Source organism: Podarcis tiliguerta, assembly GCF_965153285.1.
Source record: "Podarcis tiliguerta genome assembly, chromosome: 13".
NCBI lineage: Eukaryota > Metazoa > Chordata > Lepidosauria > Squamata > Lacertidae > Podarcis > Podarcis tiliguerta.
The window spans coordinates 3054837-3076366 of NC_139546.1; the positions used below are offsets into that span (position 1 = coordinate 3054837).

General features: G+C 46.0%; 1 protein-coding gene across 3 annotated transcripts in view; it reads right to left on the minus strand.

The window, feature by feature from the left end:
* SLC9A3 (solute carrier family 9 member A3) overlaps positions 1-21530 on the minus strand; it is a gene marked incomplete at its 3' end in the record, with an annotated part of 90920 nt that overhangs the window by 39478 nt on the left and 29912 nt on the right. For 2 of the 3 annotated variants that reach the window (XM_083407642.1, XM_083407643.1), the window contains exon 1: positions 12489-12772. The exons of the other annotated variant lie outside the window; for it this stretch is intronic. In XM_083407642.1, coding sequence (XP_083263768.1) covers positions 12489-12699 — 211 coding nt within the window. In that variant the 5' untranslated portion in view covers positions 12700-12772. Of the gene's footprint in view, positions 1-12488; positions 12773-21530 lie in introns of those variants that run through there. 3 annotated transcript variants of the gene reach the window in all.

Sequence of the window (21530 nt, forward strand, 5' to 3'; positions counted from 1 at the left end):
TTCCATTCCTCCTATTGACTGGTTTACTAGTTTCCCAATACTGTACTGCCTCTCAGTGCTCTGTGGTGACTGAGCTCTGTTCTCGTTGGGCTGTTTTTTTATTGGGGGGGGGATTCCCCTCCTTAATATCCCCCCACCTAAAGATTTGTTGTTCCTGTATAAATCTTGGGGCTTCCCCCATCCTGCTGATAAGATTCTGTGGTACCTTAAAGGTACTGTTTTGGCTGCACAGGCAACGGCATTCACACCTGAGAACTGGCAACAGAGGAAACGATAGGTTTCCACTAAGAAAAGCGAAGAATGACATAAATTGTGTCCTTCTAAGTGTGGTTGCTGTGTCCCCTCTGCTCTCAGAACTTTCCTCCCCAAAGCCTCACTATCAAATGCATATTGCATACTTTTTTCTGTTGCCTGCAATGCTGATAGGTGCAGAGAAAGCAAGAAGTGGAGAGAAAAAGTACTGGGGGATCAGTTCCCATACTTGAAAACACTAAAACAGTGGCATTGAAACATGGCTCCTCTGTAACCAGCTTTTGTCTTCATCTAGTCTGGGTAAACTCTTCCTGATTCCTTCCAAAACAGAACCTGCATCTATGACATGCTGAAGGAAGCATGTTTCTCTGTAGGTTAGTGAAACTAGGATCTGTATCAAGGGTAAGGGTTAGTTACCATATTGATTATCTTTTACTTCTATGCAACTAGTATTTCTCTCACTCACTTTCATGCCTAAAATGGCCAGATTGGCTTATTTCCCATCAGCCTTCATTCCCATCTTGCCACACCCATTTGACTTGAATTTTTTGGCAGGAAAATCTGAGCGACTTTCTTACTCTGCTCCCCCCAAAAATTATTCGTGCAAGCGTGAATTTAAGAGCCTGTGCTAAGTGATTGAGCTAAGCAGAACATTGTCTTTTGAAGAAAAGACCAAGGAACTGAAAATCATTTATCTTGGCTCTGAAATGCTCAGAAGGAATAGTTCAGACTCAGGAAAAGAAAAGAAACAAGAAGGGAAGCTATAGCTTTTCACCTAATTACATTTTAGCTCCGTACAAAACAAATCAAGGTGTGAAAACAGGCATTCTTCTGTCCTTGAGAAAACAACAGCTATGAATGACGTAAAATTCATGTATTGTAGACTAGGGGAAAACAAGGGCATTGACCACCTTAAAAAAAAAAAAAAATCATGCCACCACCCGGAAGTACTGAAAAATTAAGACTAAGACTTCAGCTGAAAAATACTTCTGGTACTAGGTTCAAGTTTCTAGGTGCCCAGGTGACCTAGATCTTGAGATAAATCCAGTCTGCTTGCCACCAAAACCCACCTCTACACACTGAAAAGTGCTATAGCATTTGGAGATGACAGCCATAAGGATCGGGCAGCCCACGACACACCTTGCACTATATTCTTGGTGACCACAGCAGAGGCCATAGCACCTCACAACATTCATCCAAATACCATAGCAAGGAGAGGAAAGAAGTCGTCACATCCCCAGGCTATGTTCAATGTGCATAAAGCCTGTAGTCCTTGTCCAAAGGACGAGATAATACCTGCTTACCACAATGATTTTCAAACGATGGTCTCAGGGATCACTGAGATGGTCAATAACAAAATACAGGCCCCTGAGAGGGACGCTATGACTGAATTGCAGCCTCAGCCCAGTTTTGAAGATGCTACAGGGCAGGGGTCACCAACCTTTTTTGCTTGCGCTGACAGTTTGCAGAACTTACAGCAGGAATGTGCAACCTTTTCTCCTTTGAGAGCCCTGGCCCAGTGCGGAGGTGCGGCCATCGCTGTGAATAAGGTAAAGGTAAAGGTACCCCTGCCCGTACGGGCCAGTCTTGACAGACTCTAGGGTTGTGCGCCCATCTCACTCAAAGAGGCCGGGGCCAGCGCTGTCCGGAGACACTTCTGGGTCACGTGGCCAGCGTGACATCGCTGCTCTGGCGAGCCAGAGCCACACACGGAAACGCCGTTTACCTTCCCGCCGGAGCGGTACCTATTTATCTACTTGCTTTCGAACTGCTAGGTTGGCAGGCCCTGGGACTGAGCAATGGGAGCGCACCCCGCCGCGGGGATTCGAACTGCCAACCTTTCGATCGGCAAGCCCTAGGCGCTGAGGCTTTTACCCACAGCGCCACCCGCGTCCCGTATCGCTGGGAATAGCCAGAGGCAAATGTGGGGGAGATAAGAAGAGCCTGCTGGATCAGGCCATTAACCCATCTAGGCCAGCATGCTGTTCTCACAGTGGCCAACCACATGCATGTGGGAAACCTGCAAGCAGGATTCAAATCCAAGAACAACTCTCCCCTCCTGTAGTTTCCAGAAACTGGTATTCCAAGGCATGGAGGCAGAACATAGCCATCATGGCTAGTAGCCTTTGATAGTCCTCTCCTCCATGAGTTGGTCTAATCCTTTTTTAAGCCATCCACGTTGGTGATCATGACTGCCTCCTGTGTGTTCCACAGTTTAACTATGCTCTCTTTGAAGAAGCAGGTTCTTTTATCCATGCTGAATCTCCTAACACTCAGTTTAACTGGATGCTCACGAGTTCAAGTGTTATGACGGAGAGACAGAACTTTTCTCTATCCACTTTTTCCATATCGTGCATAATTTTACAAACCTCTATCATGTTACCTCTTTCTTGCCTTCTCTCTAAACAAAAAAAATCCCAAACACTGCAACCTTTTCTCATAAGCGAGTTGTTCCATCCCCCTGACAATTTTGGTTTTCCTTTTCTGAACCTTTCTCAACTCTACAATATCCTTTTTTGAGGTGAGGCAACCAGAACTGTACACAGTATTCCAAATGCAATCACACCGTAAATTTGTATAATATTGTTAAGATATGAGCAGTTTTGTTTTCAATTCCTTTCCCAATGATCCCATGAAAATTCCCTTTTCATGGCTGCTGCGCTGTGGGTTAAATCACAGAGCCTAGGACTTGCTGAAAAGAAGGTCGGTGGGTCGAATCCCCACGACGGGGTGAGCTCCTGTTGCTCGGTCCCAGCTCCTGCCAAGCTAGCAGTTCAAAAGCACGTCAAACTGCAAGTAGATAAATAGGTACCACTCCGGCGGGAAGGTAAACGGCATTTCCGTGCGCTGCTCTGGTTCTCCAGAAGCGGCTTAGTCCTGCTGGCCACATGACCTGGAAGCTGTATGCCGGCTCCCTCGGCCAATAAAGCGAGATGAGCGCCGCAACCCCAGAGTCAGTCACGACTGGACCTAATGGTCAGGGGTCCCTTTACCTTTACTCACTGGGTCAACAACTTCATTGAGCTGTCTACTATGGCCCCAAGGTCTTGTTCCTGGTCCAGCACTGCCAATTCAAACCCCTTGTGCGCACATGTAAAATTTAAGATTTTTTCACTCCAACGTACATCACTTTACACTTGTTTACATTGAATTGCATTTGCCATTTTACTGCTCATTCACTCAATTTGTATGTGCTGCAAGCCGCCCAAAGTGGCTGGGAAAACCCCGCCAGATTTGGGTGGGGGGTATAAACAATAAAATTATTATTTTAGTAGTGGTAGTGGTGGACATTTTGGAGCTCTTTGCTATCTCTTTAATAATCCTGATCAATTTAGTATCATCAGCAAAACTTGGCTACCTTACTGCTCACCCTAACTCTAGATGGTTTATTAACAAGTTAAAAAGCACAGGTCCCAATACAGTGGTACCTCAGGTTAAGTACCGGAGTATTTGTTCCGGAGGTCCATTCTTAACCTGAAACTGTTCTTAACCTAAAGCACCACTTTAGCTAATGGGGCCTCCTGCTGCCACCGCACAATTTCTGTTCTCATACTGAAGCAAAGTTCTTAACCCGAGGTACTATTTCTGGGTTAGCGAAGTCTGTAACCTGAAGTGTCTGTAACCCGAGGTACCAGTGTATTTCTCTCCATTTGGAGAATCCACTCTAACACTGAATCAGAACAAACAGCCAAACAAACAAACCACCACTTGGAAATGGAGCTTTAAAGCACAAACCTGTACCTAGAAACGTGGCACAAAAGGAAGTCTGGATGAGTGCTAGGTCAACCAGGTACCCTCTATCTATGTGCTTGCTGACACTCTCAAAGAATTCGAATAGGTTTATGAGACAAGAATTTCCCTTACAGAAGCCATGCTGGTTCTGCTTCAGAAAGACTTGTTCTTCTATATGCTTGGTTACTTTATCTTTAAAAATATTTTCTACCAATTTTCCAGGGACAGATGTCAAGCTAACTGGCCTGTAATTTCCATGATACCTGCTGCATCCCTTAAAGTGTTATATTGGGCAAGTTACTTTTTGTTATGGCTGTTAGAAGATCAGCAATTTTACATTTGAGTTCTTTGAGAACTCTCAAGAGGATACCATCCAGACCCAGCAATTTGTCAATTTTTATTTTGTCCATTAGACCTAAAACTTCACCTCTTGTCACTGCTCTCCGTCTTAGTTTCCCAGACATGCCTCTTGCAAAGCTTAGTTCAGGCACTGGGATTTGCCGTATATCATCTGCTGCGAAAACAGATCTAAAGAATTCATTCAGCTACTCCCCAATCTCCTTATCCTCCTTTGACTCCTTCATCATCCAAGGGTCCAACTGCCTTCCTGGACATTTTCCTGCTACTAAGAACTTATTGTTGCTGGTCTTAATGTGTTCTTCAAATTAATTTTTAGTATCCCTTACTTACTGTCTGCTTGCACTTTTTTGCTAAAGTTTGTGTTCCTTTTTGTTATCCTCATTTGGACAAGAGCTCATTTTTTTTGAAGGAAGCCTTCTTGCCTCTAAAAGCTTCTTTGACTCCGCTCATTAACCACACCAGTTTGCTCTTGGCCTTCATGGTACCTTTCCTGCTCTCAGGTATATATTCAAGTTGTGTTTCCAATTTTCTGTCTTTAAACAATTCCCAAGCAATTCTGAGTGATTTGACCTTCTTGGCTTCTCAGCTGCCTTTTTAACCAAGCCCCTCATTCTGGGGAAGTTTACTCTTTTGAAATCAGCTGTGACTGCGGTGGATTTCCTTCACAATTGGTTATTTACAGGTACAGTCATACCTCGGGTTAAATGTGCTTCAGGTTGAGCACTTTTGCGGCGACCCAGAAGTAACGGAACATGTTACTTCCGGGTTTCGCTGCTCGTGCATGCGCAGACGGTCAAAATGACGTCACGCTTCTGGATGCGAACGGGGCTCCGGAACGGATCCCATCTGTATCCAGAGGTACCACTGTATACTTTATTTAACAGCACTCTGATCACTGCTCCCACCTGGCTCAACTAAGCTTACATCTTACACCAGGTCCTGGGTGCCATTTATCTCCATTTTTCTGCTGCTCCTCCTTCCTCTTCTTTTCTCTCTCTCTCTTTCTCAAGTCTCTCTTCCTCTCTGTCCAGTGGGCTGCTGGGCAAGGAACCGATCACTCTTGTCACAGGGCTGAACTGCTTGCTTGCAAAGGGCTTTTGATATTTGGCCATGGGCCACAGATTGCTAACAGTGTATTTGTTTTCGATGGATTGCTCCTTTTGTTTCAAAACACCTATGTCCAAGGGCATAGGGTTATTCTAGAATAGCTGGGTTCTTTGAGGGAATGAACTTTTGGTTTTGGATTCCATCACCCTTAAAATATATGATCTAAAGTTCATAATAACTCATATGGGCAACATATTAGTACCTATGATTTATCTTCTTCTTCTTTAACTTCCAGAGTTCCATGGATTGTGTGTTTCTGCATAATATGTATAATAAGAAAGATGAGAAAAATAAAACAAAGTTTGTATTCCAGCAACCATAAACTGGCATAATTGAAAGGATTTGTGTTTACTTTAAGCACCAAGAGGGGTCCACTGAGACTTGTGCAAATGCTGCTTATGTTGAGGCACACCTGGATTCCTTATGTAAATGCTCTGTATACAAAGTGCTGCTGTGAACAGCTGCCACATTATCTATGGGCTGTAATGTGAACCATGTAGAGCTGTGCTGCTCTGGGATCTCATTTCTTACTGTAAATAATTAAGACTTGCATCTAGAAAAGCTTAGTTGTGCCCTTGCATGTGCGTGACTAGGAGGAGGTGGGGACAAAGGAGGGGAGGATACAACCTAACAGGTCTTCTGAATGCATTAAATTAGTCAGATGGAAACTAAATGTGATCACAGGCATCCATTTACAGTAAGGAAATTCAACACAAGCATTGTTTGCATAAGCCCTAAGACTGGAAGCACTCACTTGGCAAGTCCAGGCTTCTAGAAATTCCAGGCTAATATATTTACTTACTTTATTCTTATTATAGCCAAAGTGCAGATTTAAAAGATACCTGGTGCAGCAACACAAATCGCAGCCATATTCTTCATTGATAAGATAGCAAGGCACGTGAAATCCATACCTGTGCCTTCTCCAATGATGGAAAAACCCTTGTTTTAATTGGACGTCCACAAAACCCAACACAAAGGAGCATGCCTGGAGCTACACAGTGCACACGAGTATAATAGTTTGCTGCATAGTATGGATTTTGTTAATCAATTACCTATTTTAAATCGGAAGAAGAAGGTTGCAATCCTAGGCACAGGGAACAAGTCACGTTATAATAATTGGCATTTTCTTGCAAATAAGCATGAATCATAGAATCATAGAGTTGGAAGAGACCACAAGGGCCATCGAGTCCAACCCCCTGCCAAGCAGGAAACACATGAATAGGATTGTACTGCAAGCATGCTACAGCTTTCACAAGTGTTGGTAGCGCTGGTCAAATATCTTCAATTTTATTTAATTTGTTGAATATATGTAGTCAAATTCAGGGGGGACGGGACAAATGCCTAAATGTGTACCACTCATTGCCAGAACACTGGAAGTAAAGAGCCAAACTAGGTAGAATATGCATGTATATCTTCTCTTCTTTCCTCTGTAAGTAAAGATAGATTTAGGGCCAAAATATATGTGCATGTATCTTTGCACACCAGCCCTTTTTCCACTCAAAAGCTTTTCTCTAGAGGACTGCAAAGCAGCAATTGGTGAGCAATTTCAAGTTTAAAAAAGGAGATTCTGACTAAACACCAGGAAGAACTTTGACAGTAAGAGCTGTTTGACAGAGGAATGGAACTCCCTGAGAAGGTGGTGGACTCTCCTTCCCTGGAGTGCAGCTAAGGGGGACTCAGCTGTGGGCAGCCTGAGGAAGCATTTTTCACCTTCAGCCTGTCCAAAAAAGCAAGCCCTGCTATGGACCAGCAAACAGCTAGAAGATGAGGAGAGGACAGAGGGTGAAGAAGACGTTGTGTGCGAAGGGAGACCCTTTCCTCATCCTTTGGACCTCCTGGGAAACCCAACAAGCCTGCTACACCTGGATCTGGGTGTGGAGAGTGCAGCTGAATGGGTCACAGCTGTGGGCAGCCTGAGCAGCGCTGAACCCTGTGCAAGGCCATCTGATGACCTCCCTGCTTGGGGAAGGAGTCACGAGGCTCTGGAAGAGTCCTAGAACCCTCCTACCTCCTTCCCAAAGCCTGGTAAGCACTTGCCCAGCTTTGGGAAGGAGAAAGGACTCTTTTCTTTCTTCTGTCTTTCTTTGGCGATCCCTCGTAGCCGAGTAAGATTGTCTTCCATAAACACAGTTTTAACAATGAGTCCGTAAGTGACTGTGGAGGCCAATTCTGGATCCACATGTCCTTGCACAGTGGGGACATCGGTTTCTGGGCGGGAGCTGATCACGGTGTGGATTTGCCAAGCGTGCCTTCCTCCTAGCACGTTTCTCCCTCCTCATGATTACCTGGCTTTGAGAAGACACCTTTCTCAGCTGCCCTAAATCTGCCCCTGGCCTGAGGAAGGACCATCCACCTTGGACCTGACAATAAGCCAAGAACAAGAGACTACAGTGATGTCTGCTGTTTTGTTTCCAGACACCCTTCTCATAGCAATAAGCCTGAGAGGGTGTGTCAGAAAGAAATTGAATTGATATTGGTTTATGTAGGTTACTAACTTTGTATTAAAGTCACATCTCTATATGTAACTGTGTGTTTTTGTAATATTTTAAGTTATCTGTTGTTTCAGGTTTTTTTTGTACACCACTTAATAGATTTTTTAAAATTTACTAAGTAGTATAGAAATCAAATATTCGAATAATTAAATTGGAGATTTTTATGCAGAGGTTGGATGGCCATCTGCCATGGATGCTTTAGTTGAGATTTCTGCATTGCAGGGGGTTGGACAAATGACCCTCAAGGTCCCAATTCTACAATTCTATGGTTCTTTGAATTTTGAGCAGGCCAGAAGAATCTGCTCCCACCCAACAACTCATCACTGCCGTTCTTCTACAGCTGCCTTTCTTCTAAAAGGTATAGAAAAAATTACACACAACTGCATGCAGCCTGTACTGTACTTGGATCCTGTGTGTGCTGTCCAGCTAAAGTTGCACACTTTTAAGTCCCAGATTCACAGAGCTATCCTACACATTTGTATTTGGAATTAAGTCCTACTGAGTTCCATGGGACTTGCTCCCAAGGAAGAATTTTAGGTTTGCAGGCAAATAGAACACAACGGGCAAAAATTTCCAAAGCTTGGAAATATTCTTCTACTGGCACTGTTGAGAGTCATGAGCAACAGGTGCTGCTGCTCCCAACTCCTACATGGTCATTTCTGTCCAAAGGGCTGATCAAACTGACCTCCTATCTATCTATCTATCTATCTATCTATCTATCTATAGAAGGAGGAGCTGCTGTTGCTGCTACTACTACTACATCATCATTATCATAGCCAAATTATTTCATCAAGAAACTTACCCTGTGTGTAAGACCAAGAGCAGCTTAGCAGCTACTCAGGGCACAGAAACTGCATCACATTTCTAACCAACAGCAGTGTTGGAAAGGCTTACAAACTATAGAATCACAAAGAAGAGGGCTATTTCTTTCTATCGTTATCCTATAATGCAAAACCCAGACCTGAAACTACACCGTTTCAATCCCTAACCTGGACAAGCACATTGAGCTACGCATTCCAGAAAATAAAACCAAAATGAAATATTTTCTGCTTGGTTGCTTCCCAGCATTCTGGCCAGTCTTGCTTAAAGTGCAATTCAATGCAGATTCGGAAGATCCTGTTCAACATGAGGCTGTAAGGCAATATCAATAACAGAAGACCAGGAATATTCAAATGAATGTTGCCTGGGTTTCCCCCCTGCAGAGCAAAGAGAAGTTTTGGCGGGAGATCAGAAAAGAGTGGTAGCCTCCCTTCCTCACTGCTCCTGCTCTGCAAAAGATTCAGTCCCCAGTGCCTAACATACAAGGGGGTGGGAAGGACATGGCGGGACACTGCTCTCCAGCTCCTGCATGATGTCTAATTTCACACAAGACCCATCCCTTGGAGCTGCTTCCCATGTTGTGTCTGCCACAGCTACACTGAAGTTGTTCTGGTGTTTCCCACAACAAATGCATAAAGATGAAGGGCGGTGTTGCATTTCTGAACACTCAGAGGTAAGCTAAACATGTCCACGGTGGGTTTTCAGGGGCATCCGTTTGCCCACTCCATGCCAAGCGCTTCCTGTGAGAAACACCAGCAAGGCTGCAGCAAAGGCAAATGGCAGAAAGTTAAAGGGAGACTCAGGAAAGTGGGGCACTCCCTCAGGAAGCCTAAGATCCCAGCGGCAATTTTCTGTATTTCACAGGATAACCAGCACCAGAGGGAAAACTTGGTACAGAATTTGTCAGCAACACATTATCCGCTGAAAACAAATGTATTACACCTCCAGGGCTCTTTAAAGGTGTATTCATTGCTCAATAAAATATGCAAGGGGATACAGTCAGCATGCAGAATTAAAGGATCTTCCGCTCTGCCTTCTCTCTTTCCCACACACAAATGCACACCAAACAAACTCCATACTCACGTGCTGAGAGTAATAGTTTGCCTCATTTTTTTGTGCATCCTGACTAATCTGATGTTTATAAAACATATATAAACCCTGTTGTCTCTTTGGCTACCAATACAATGAATTGGTGTAGTGCTTTGGTTTGGAATATGAATTAGGAGATAGGAATACTTGGCTCACATCTCAGCTCTGCCATTAACTTTCTTGGTGACTATAGGCTCAGCCTTTCCCCACTCCCATCTAAGGACGAGTAATGCTGACCCATCCTACAGGGTTATTGGAGAAGAGGAGGTTAAGGGGTGATATGATAGCCATGTTCAAATATATAAAAGGATGTCACATGGAGGAGGGAGAAAGGTTGTTTTCTGCTGCTCCAGAGAAGCGGACACGGAGCAATGGATCCAAACTACAAGAAAGAAGATTCCACCTAAACATTAGGAAGAACTTCCTGACAGTAAGAGCTGTTCGACAGTGGAATTTGCTGCCAAGGAGTGTGGTGGAGTCTCCTTCTTTGGAGGTCTTTAAGCAGAGGCTTGACAACCATATGTCAGGAGTGCTCTGATGGTGTTTCCTGCTTGGCAGGGGGTTGGGCTCGATGGCCCTTGTGGTCTCTTCCAACTCTATGATTCTATAAGACATGTGGAAAATACTAGGTGTTTTTATTATGCTATGCATGCATGCATGCATTCATTCATTCATTCATTCATTCATCCATTTTCCTTGCTATATTTCATAGAATCATAGAATTGTAAAGTTGGAAGGAGCCACGAGGGTCATCTAGTCCAACCTACTGCAATGCAGGAATCTTTTTGCCCAACATGGGACTTGAACCCATGACCTTGAGTTTAAGAGTCTTGCGCTCTACTGACTGAGCTATCTGTATCCCACTTTTTTCTACAAGGAGTTCAAAGGTGCTGAGTTAGGCTGAGTGGTCACCCAGTGAGCTTCTTGGCCAAGTGGGGGATTTTAACCCTGGTCTCCCAGGTCCCAATAACTCTAAGTTATTGTAATAGAGGTCGAGAAATGCAGCCGCCTGCCCATGTTATATTTCACCAACTTCCCAAACCCCAGGGCCAATTCACACTTCAAAATCAAGCACAAAAAGTATGAGGCAAAATACGCACATTGAGTCAGCCCCTACTTGTGCTTATTGCAGGAATCCTTGGTCATTAAACACACCCGCACTAGACACGTGTGCCATTGAAACCTGGCTACCTTTTTTGTCCCTTGACTGAAAAATAAAATGCAAATTGGTCTTCCATAGTCACATGGAAAATGCAGAGGGAGCTGGTGGTCCTAGCCAGGTGGGAAGAAGCAGCCCATGCAAAGCAGCTAGTCTGCAGCCGGTACTTATGAAACCCTAACACCACTGCAGCAAAGCATCACAATTAAATGTGGAATTTTATAATCCAGGGAACATCATTACAAACTGCTCAGATGTTAATAATTCTACTCACAGGGAAATCCTAACTGCTAGGCTTAAAAAGAAACCTGAGCAATGCGCCCAGAGGCACGAGACACTGAGAAGTTTTCCTACATAACCCCCATTGACACAATTATTTGTGTCATCTTATCCCTCTTTTAAATGTGTTTTGGGGAGGGGGTAATTGATTTGTTTTTTGTTCTTGCTATTATCATGTATTGGGTGCTTCTACATTGTATTTTTATGTTGTGAACAGCCCTGAGATCTGTGGATGAAGGGCTGTATACAAATTTAATAAATTATTATTATTTGCAGTGCAAAAGGCCAGCTTGACATCAGCAGAGTGAAGTAGCCTGTCTCTGGCAGTTATTTTGGAGTACAAGTAAAGGGCAGCAAATTACCAGCAATTTCATTCATAAGCCCCACCAGGGGTGCATTTCCCCCCCCCCCCGCGCCTTTGGCACCAGGGCCATGTCCTGGGCCATCACCCTTACACCCGCTTGCATGGAGCAGCCAGGTCAGACCACTGGTTCCATCTAGCTCAATGTTGTCTGGTCACTGGTCGTGCTGGTGTTTTCAGACAGGGACGTTTTCAGTCCAGCTGCACTGGATCCTTTCAGCTGGTGCTGGGCGGGTGCGACCAGGTGGGACTGAACCTTCTATAGGTAAAAAGCTTGCTCTCTTCCTCCTCTCTCCTACTGCCTGAGCTCCTTTCACCAAGCCCACTACAGTTGCATGGTCCGCCTCTCCTTTTCTCAAACTGCCACATCGCGCTATTTCTTCCCCACCTTTTACAGGAGAGCAATGCCCTTTAGCGCCTAATGGGGTCGGCCAAAGATGCTTCACGGAGCAGAAAGAGCACTTTTCATTCATTGCAAAACAGCTACATATATGGAACAGGGCAGGAGCCTGAAGCATCTCTAGTCTGGGGGATGTGAAGCTGGCAACCCGGCCAAGGAGCAGCACCGAGTTGCCCAGCCGCTCTTCCAGGAGCGCGCCGTAGGCACTGGAGAGAAAAGCCAGACGCCCCACAGAGCAATCCCCGGGCAGGGGCAGAATTGTATCTTCCAGACTCTCCAGCGATGGAGAAAAAACTATTCAGAAAGTTAAGGCGCACCAATTCAGTTGGAGAACAGTCAGCCCTCATGCCTGAGGGACCCATTCGCCAAGGCGGAGTACAAAAGGAGTGGAGGGAGGGAGGAAGGGGAAGAAGGCATGGAAGAGACTGGCCGACTCACAAATCTTGGCCACGCTGGCGACGAAGATCCACAGGACGATGATGTAGGGCGCCTGCACGTGGTGCCACTTGAAGGTGACGATCTGGAAGCCCTCGCTCGGGTGCTCCGGCGGCGCCTCTTCCATCCCCGCGGCGCCGGGCAGCAGCAGCAGCAGCAGCGAGCCCAGCAGGAGCCCCCAGGGCTGCAGCGGCCTCATCCTGGCCGGACCCATCGGCGGGGCAGAGACCTTCCGGGCGGCGGACGGCGAGGGCGGCGGGAGCGGCGAGCGCACAGCGTCTGCCCCAGCGCGCACGGCCGGCAGGGATCGGCCACGCCGCCGCCGCCGCCGCCTTTATGCGGTGCCCCCCGCCCCCGAGGGGAGGAGCCTCCTCGGCGGAGCCCTCCTGCCCCAAGCCGCTCTTCCCCGGCCCCGGGGCGCCTGACCTGGCCCCGGGGCCCGAGCCATCCGCTTGACCAGGCGGCAGCGCCTCGACGGGCGCCCAGGAAAGCGGCGCGGCGTCCGGAGGATCGCTCCTCGCCCCTTCCTCTGGGAGGGAAGCCGGGGAGCCTGGCTCCGCTTCCCCCAGCAGGGAAACCGAACCACCGTCGGAAGCGCGCTCGTCCCGCGCGTCTTTCCTCGCGGCCGAGCCCGGTGCCCGCCTTCTTCCCCAGGAGCCGGCGCCTTTGCCCAGCGCCCAGAAAGCCGCGGCGGACGAGGAGCAAGCGGGAGTCGGCGGCTGGACTGGGATCCCGATCCCTCGGAGGCGGTGCGAGCCGGGCGCCCGGGAAAAGCTGCACGCCGAGCCCATTTGCGCCACTCGCCCGCCCACCTTCCCGGCCAGGCCACTTGGCGTGGGAGTTCAAACATCTCCCCGGAGAGATAAGGGAGCGAGCGTGGCAGAGGAGAAAGACTTCTCGGTTTAGCAAAAGGGGTTGTGGAAGCGGCCCTGAAGCTCCGAGGGGGCCGAATCCAGCTCCGCCAGGCAGTCGGCATTTGACTAACACTGCGAGATAAGCGATGCTTGCAGCAAGAATCAAACTAAAGCTTGAATTGCGCACCTAGTTCAGACTTCTGGCGTGGGGACGACTGCAAGGATTTGATTCCCTAGCCGGCTCATGTCAGATGCCTGCAACGTCTTGGAGGAGGAACGGAAGGGCCCCTACCTGCAATGAGCCCACCACCCGTAAAAAAGCAAAATAATGCTTTCTTTGGCACGTGTCAGAGAAAGGTGAAGAATTTTCCCAGGACAGGGAAGTTTGGCTCTCTCAGACTTGCACATCTCTTTATTTAATGCACTCACGGCAACCCTTGTGCGCTTCTGCCCGAAGGCAGCCTTTCTGCAGGCAAGACACTGGCTGGTGGGTATTGTGGTCCCAAGCAGCTGGGTGGCAGCAGTTGGGGACTTCTGCCTCAAGGCATGGCACATTTCCTGGCAGAAGGGAAGCATGCCTTTGCTCCTGCCATCTCAGGGCAACCAAGGAGTTATCTTAATATCATTCAGGAACTAGTATTACATCTCAGGTTTAACTCCTCTCTTTTCAGTGTTTTTAACATCCTGCAAGTTATCTTGGTGCTATGGGAGCTGGCCAGAGAAGGTCACCTCTCCCCACAGCAGGACTAAAGGTCAGGAAAGTGGGTCACTGTGGCACAGTGGGAAGCCACAGCATGGCTTTTCCTGGTGAAGTGGGAAGCAGTGCTGCTGTGTCTCTCACACTTCCAAGGTCATGATGTTTCAACCCAGCCTAAGTGGTGGAGAAAATAAAACGTCAGACCCTAAGAAGAGCCTCCTGGCTTAGGCTAAGTACCAGCATCTTGTTCTCACAGTGGCTGACCAGATGCCCCAGTGGGAAGCCACAAGCAGGACCCAAACACAAGAGGAACTCCCCCCCCCCCTGCAATTTCCAGCAACTGGGATTCAGAAGCATGTTGCCTCAGAAACATTTTGTGACTACACTGCACATCTGATATACCAATATCTCAGAGGCTGCTGGTATGCAGTTCTCTGATGACACTCGAGAGCCAGTGTGGTGTAGTGGTTGAGAGCGGTAGTCTTGTAATCTGGTGAACCGGGTTCGCGTCTCCGCTCCTCCACCTGCAGCTGCTGGGTGACCTTGGGCCAGTCACACTTCTTTGAAGTCTCTCAGCCCCTCACCCCACAGAGTGTTTGTTGTGGGGGAGGAAGGGAAAGGAGAATGTCAGCCGCTTTGAGACTCCTTCAGGTAGTGATAAAGTGGGATATCAAATCCAAACTCTTCTTCTGCATCTTCTATGGCATGGGTAGGCAAACTAAGGCCCGGGGCCCAGATCCGGCCCAATCACCTTCTAAATCCAGTAATGACAGTTCAGGAATCAGCATGAGTAGAATGTGTCCTTTTATTTAAAATGCATCTCTGGGTTATTTATGGGGCATAGGAATTTGTTCATCCCCCCCCCCCCAAAAAACCCCATAGTCCAGCTCCCCACAAGGTCTGAGGGACAGTGGACCAGCCCCCTGCTGAAAAGGTTTGCTGACCCCTGTTCTGTGGCATTGCAGGGGGAGCCGGGAACACATCTTTTAGTCCAGGCACTACTTCACTGGGCCAGGTTATAAAGTCAGTGACTTGTTAGAGTTGCAGGTTACTTTTTTTACCAGGAAGGAAGAAAGGGGGTGGGAAGCAAACCGTTCCCAATGTGATTATACTGAATCGTTGTCCTCCTGATGGTTTGGCATGCCAGAATTAACAATCATGGCACTCCAAAGTACTGGAGCAGAGGTCTCCCAAAGGTGGTCTGTGAGCTTTGTTCAGGCGGTCCGTTGCATATCTGTCAATTTGTGGTTGAAGACAGGGACTGGGGCTGGCATATCCATCACATTAAATTGTTGTTCACTGCTTTGTGATATTTTAGGTGGTCCTAAGAAAGGTATTGCCCTACTGTGGCTTTTGGCTTTTTCCTTGTTTATGAGGCACATTGAGAATCTAATTTTACCGAGGATTATCTGTGTTGCTTCCTGCCTCATGTGACCATGAGGTAATTATTTTTTAATGCTATCCTAAAATGCACATTATTTTAAAAGGTAAAGGGATCCTTGAAAGTTAAGTCCAGTCGCGAACAACTCTAGGGTGTGGCGCTCATCTTGCTTTACAGGCTGAGGGAGACAGCGTTTGTCCGCTCCGCAGACAGTTTTTCTGGGTCATGTGGCCAGCATCACTAAGCTGCTTCTGGCGAACCAGAGCAGCACATGGAAACACTGTTTACCTTCTCACTGGAGCAGTACCTATTTATCTACTTGCACTTTTTGGTGTGCTTTCGAACTGCTAGGTTGGCAGGAGCTGGGACCGAGCGACGGGAGCTCACCCCGTCGCAGGGATTTGAACCGCCGACCTTCTGATTGGCAAGTCCTAGGCTCTGTGGTTTAGTTAAACACAAATTGGTGCCTGCCACTCTGAGGATATGGATTTCAAAACCACCAGGGTATGGCAAAAATGCCAGGAATAAAATGCTATTGTCACCTTGTAATAAACTACCACAACATTTTATGCTTCAGTTATGAAATAGACACTGTGATTCAGGAAGAGAATAATGCCTCTCAACGTTGCCACTAACACCAGGAAAATTTATACAACCAGGACCCTCAAATGGTAGCACTTTTCCTGGAATCTACCACTTTGGTTGTAGATTTGATAGATGGGGTGCAAGCTCATTTATTTGCTTGTTTAAAATAATATCTATCCTGATCCCTAAGAGAAATCAGAGTAATGTATATTAAAAATGAAAAACAATATATAAGCATGCAATGGAAAGCAACAAAACCCACAGTAGCCAAATTATCTACGAGTATTCAAAATCGCCGAAGAATTGATGCTTTTGAATTATGGTGCTGGAGGAGACTCTTGAGAGTCCCATGGACTGCAAGAAGATCAAACCTCTCCATTCTGAAGGAAATCAGCCCTGAGTACTCACTGGAAGGACAGATCCTGAAGCTGAGGCTCCAATACTTTGGCCACCTCATGGGAAGAGAAGACTCCCTGGAAAAGACCCTGATGTTGGGAAAGATTGAGGGCACAAGGAGAAGGGGACGACAGAGGACGAGATGGTTGGACAGTGTTCTTGAAGCTACGAACATGAGTTTGACCAAACTGTGGGAGGCCGTGGAAGACAGAAGTGCCTGGCATGCTCTGGTCCAGGGGGTCACGAAGAGTTGGACATCACTAAATGACTAAACGAATAACAACAAATTTGAAAGCTTGATTTAAAAGTTATGCCAAGGAACCCTACAGATTTCCCAGAGGGGGAGCTTAGGAAGCAGAGGGACACCCCAGAAAAGGCCCTCTCCTACCTTGTCACCTCATGAACACCTGTGAAGGGACAGAGAGAAGAGCACCCATGAAAGCGCTCAGTTCTTAGCCAGTATTATATGGGCAATCTGGTCCCAAGCTGTTTAGGTCAAACCCAAGTCTATGTTCTTGTAGGGAAGGAAAAAAGAACTACACACATATACATGGTGTTCTAGATTTGGGGGAGCCCCCTAAACCTTAGATATTAGTAAACTGTAGGATTTTGATTGAGGATTGATGGGAAGATTGCAGGACTGCGGGAAAATACAGGCTAAGCTTGTTTCCAAGCCAGACCCTCACCTGGGATAGTGGCATTAACAGGACAAAGGGGGTGGATTGCCCATCTAGGAGGAATGGGGCCTGGGCAGGCAGAGGTTGCCATGGTGTTTGAGGTGTGTTTGAGGTGTCAGGGGGAAAGCTACTTTAGAGCAAGGCGTGGGGAACAAGTTCCCCCTGAAATGACCATGCTGTAGGATCTGAACTCCATGCAGACTAAAGGTGTAAATATGTAAATAATACATACTTCTAAAATCTATGACTGTCTCTGCTGTGTCTTCAGTTCTCCAAAGGAGCATAAAATCTGGGTGAGCATCTGGAACCCCCTGGCAGAGAGTGGGGGTGGCACCCAACTTTTGTAACAATATAAATGGCATGTGAGGGAGATGGTAGAACCTTCTCTCTTGTCATACTCGTTCTGGTTTGTTTTTACATGACAGGTATTTTTATGCAGGAAGAATTCATATGGGCAAACACCTAAAGTCATGTGGCTTCACTTTATCACGGTTCTGCTGCCTGTGTACGCTGGCTCTAACTATAATGTGTGTTACAGCATTAAAAACCCCAATGACAGTTTTTCTCAGAAGTAGGCCCCACTGATTTCAATGGATCTTACCTCCATGCAAGTGTGCACACGACTCCAGTCCTAGCCTTACAGTCGGCAATTACCCTCCTCATAGATCCCTCCCTGGCTACTCATCTTAATTTAATGAAATGATTTTAAACATTTATATACCGCTTTACATTTAACATTTTCAAAGTGGTGTGGAGAAAAATATATAAAGAAAGCAATATATAAGCAGAACAATGAATAACACAATGTGTGATAATAGATGGTCTTCTAAATTTCACTCTGCACTTCACATTTATTTGATAAAGGAAATGATTTTGCTCATTTTATAACCATGTGTCTTGGCTACGTCAGGGAAATTTTTGGAATGTTGTCTGTTGGTGTCCTCAGCATCAAGGCATGCACACGACTTGGCGCTCTTTCCTGAGATGTTGCTTACAACAATTAAAATCAATGAGAGTTGCTATTGATTAAATGGGGCATTCATACCAGTAAAGATAAGTTAATTCACCACGTGGAACAGCTTTGCCTCAGAAATAAGTCATGGAATTATGTGCATGGTGAAAACCTACATGCACAGGCATTTCGGGACCAATAATATTAGTTGGTGCATACAGCCGGCTACTGCGGTTACTATATTACTATGAATTTTATATTGTTGATTTTTATTGACCACTGCCTATGGGACGCCTTCAAGGAGGAGGCCTCCATGCACAGCAATGATCTGAACAGTGTGTGGAACACAAAGAGAAGAACTTGGTCTGTTGACATGATTTTATGGCAAATCTTGGGGCTCATCCACATTTCCGTTTGTCCCCTTATTTCTACACGTGGGTTTGAGAGGTTGTTGTTTTTTTGTCTTGGCACTGTCCCCAGGAAAACCTGCTGTTTTCTACAGAGCAAACTTCAACCACGTTTCCTGCAAATTGACGTTTGTTCCGATTCAGCAGTAATCAGTGAGTTTTCCTAGGGAAAGTGGCGAGACCAAGTTAAACCTCCCGGGCCTATGACTGGAAGTCACGTAGCAAGCAGAGGTGTGGATGAACTCAGAGTTGCCTTAGTGGTTCACACACCTTGTGTTGTTGAGGGGCACTATTCAAGTTTGCCTGCTACTTGTTTTCTATTATTAGCCTGCCTTCCCTCACCTGCTTTTGCCGTTTCACCCCACAGTCAAAATTTAGACTGCAAAGGTAGACCTAAGGCACACTGATGGTGCTCTGTATTAGTGTAATAGATACTGAAAACCAGCTTGGTGCTTTTGGAATTGTAGACCTTGCTCCTGTTATGCTAATTACATTTTTACTATTTTCATATTGTATTGTAATTGTTAATTAAACTTTTTCTTCCAGTATCTTTATTATGTCCCACTTTGGGGATAACTGTCAAAAAGTGGGAGGCAGATTTGGAAATAAACTCATAAATATATAAAGCCTGGTATGTTAACTACCCAGTAGTCATGGCTTTAAACAGCAGAGAAAATCTGCAATTCTAGGGATACCTTCTGTGAGACAAGCCCTTCTGGTTTCTGAGTAAAGGTGCAAGGATTTGCACCCTGAACCTTGTAGCAAATTAGAAAAAAAGTGCAAAACAATCCAATTAAACAATTAACCTTAAATAATCTGATCTTCTAGGCACACATCAGCTTTACAACCAATAAATGTAAAGGATTGCGTAAGAAGGTGCTTCTCTTTTTACACCAAGAGAAGCTTAGGAGTCCAAAAGCAATAATCAAATAATTCTAGCACAATAATTTAGCTAAAGTGACAATTTTCTTTACACCGTACATAAATTCAGTTCAATATTCTTGCACCTTGTTAATAGTTTGCATATTATAATCTTTGTTTTTAAATGCAGGTTAGGAGACCCACACACATTCCAGGGATCAATTTCTCCATTTAATCAAGTGAATCAAGGGTCCACCCACATAATAAAGACGTTCACTTGGAAACCTTTGAAAGTTTCCAGGGCTGGGGCCAGCCTGCCTCCAGGGCACACGGGCCAAGAATGCAGATGTGCCTGCTGCCCTATGGAGAGTTCCTGGAGAAGCCGAGCAATTCAGATATGCTAAGGCACAGAGCCTCCAGGAACACAACAGGCACAACCTGACCCATGGCAGTCTCCCTGTCTTGCCACTCGAGTAGAACAGCAGGTGGGCCAGCTCTTTCTGTCCTCTGGTGAGGGAGGGAGGCAAGTGAGGATTGCACCTGGGTGACTGAATGTGTCCAGAGGAGGGCAACCAAAATGGTCAAAGGCCTGGAAACGATGCCTTATGAGGAACGGCTAAGGGAGCTGGGCATGTTTAGCCTGGAGAAGAGGAGGTTAAGGGGTGATATGATAGCCATGTTCAAATATATCAAAGGATGTCACGTAGAGGAGGGAGAAAGGTAGTTTTCTGCTGCTCCAGAGAAGCGGACACGGAGCAATGGATCCAAACTACAAGAAAGAAGATTCCACCTAAACATTAGGAAGAACTTCCTGACAGTAAGGGCTGTTCGACAGTGGAATTTGCTGCCAAGGAGTGTGGTGGAGTCTCCTTCTTTGGAGATCTTTAAGCAGAGGCTTGACAACCATATGTCAGGAGTGCTCTGATGGTGTTTCCTGCTTGGCAGGGGGTTGGACTCGATGGCCCTTGTGGTCTCTTCCAACTCTATGATTCTATGACTATCGCTCCTCCTCAAGGGAGACCAAAGATACTGAGCTCGCCTGCCTGGATGCTGCTGGCCATCATCATCATCACCACCATCATCATCATTGCTGACAGATTGGAGCTGGTGCAACAGCCTTGCTTCCACAAGAGGGTGAGGGTGATACCCACAATCTTTGGGGGCTAGTGCTGGAATCACCTGATTGCAATCACAGTCAGAGTACTATTTGTTACTAGCATCAGTGACTACAGTATCATAGGAACACTGATCCAGAGCATATTTTCTACAGCCTTTATATTTGCTTACATGTAAGACTGGGTATGTATTTTAGTTGTGCATATTGTATTATGCATTTTATTTTATATAGACGCAGGTTTCATCGCATTTATATTGTAATTTCAGCTTGTTAAGTCTGGCTGATGAATTGATCAAGATTGGCTGATGAAGCATTGAACAAAACAGATTGGTTATCCGGAAACTCTGTTCCAGTGATATTTGGTGACAGATTATGTACGGTATATATCGAACTTTTGAATTATTCTACTGCAACTGGTGAAGAAGATTTTGAGACTTTGGTTTCAATTTCTGATCATCTGTATTAGTCTATTAATAGTCTTCAGTGCCATTGTGTTGCGTTATATTGTTCAGAGTGGGAGAACTAGCAGCTGTGCTTGCACTTCAACATAGGGGTGGGGCAGGATTCGTCCATTCGCCATTTGAAAGGTAACTTATGAATACCATACCATCCAACACTTCTCCAATGAAAAGAGGGACATTCTAAGGAAAAGTGGGATGCTCTCGGATCAAATCAGAAACCAGGACAGCTTCTTTAAGTCAGGACATCCCTGGAAAATAGGGACATTTGAAGGGTCTGGAATACTGTTAAATCATCATCATCTTGGCAACCTGGCTCTTCCCATGCCTAGGTTTGCCCTCAAATTCATGCCCTGGCAAAGCACACTATAGCGGACCTCTGTCTGCGCTCTCTTTCTGCTCATAAAAACCAGCTTTAGAGTTATTCACATTTTACAGAACAGAACTTTTGGGCAGTGTGTTTAGCAACATCCTTATACCACACCAGGTTATTTGTCTTATGTAGCCCAATCTTGTCTACCCTGACTGGCAGTGGCCCTCCAAGATCTCAGGCAAATGACCTTTCACAGCCCTTCTAAACAGACCCTTTTTTTAAGGTCAAGGGTGGAGCCAGAGACCACCTGGAGGCAAAGCATGTCCTCCTCTCTTCCTGACCTTGGG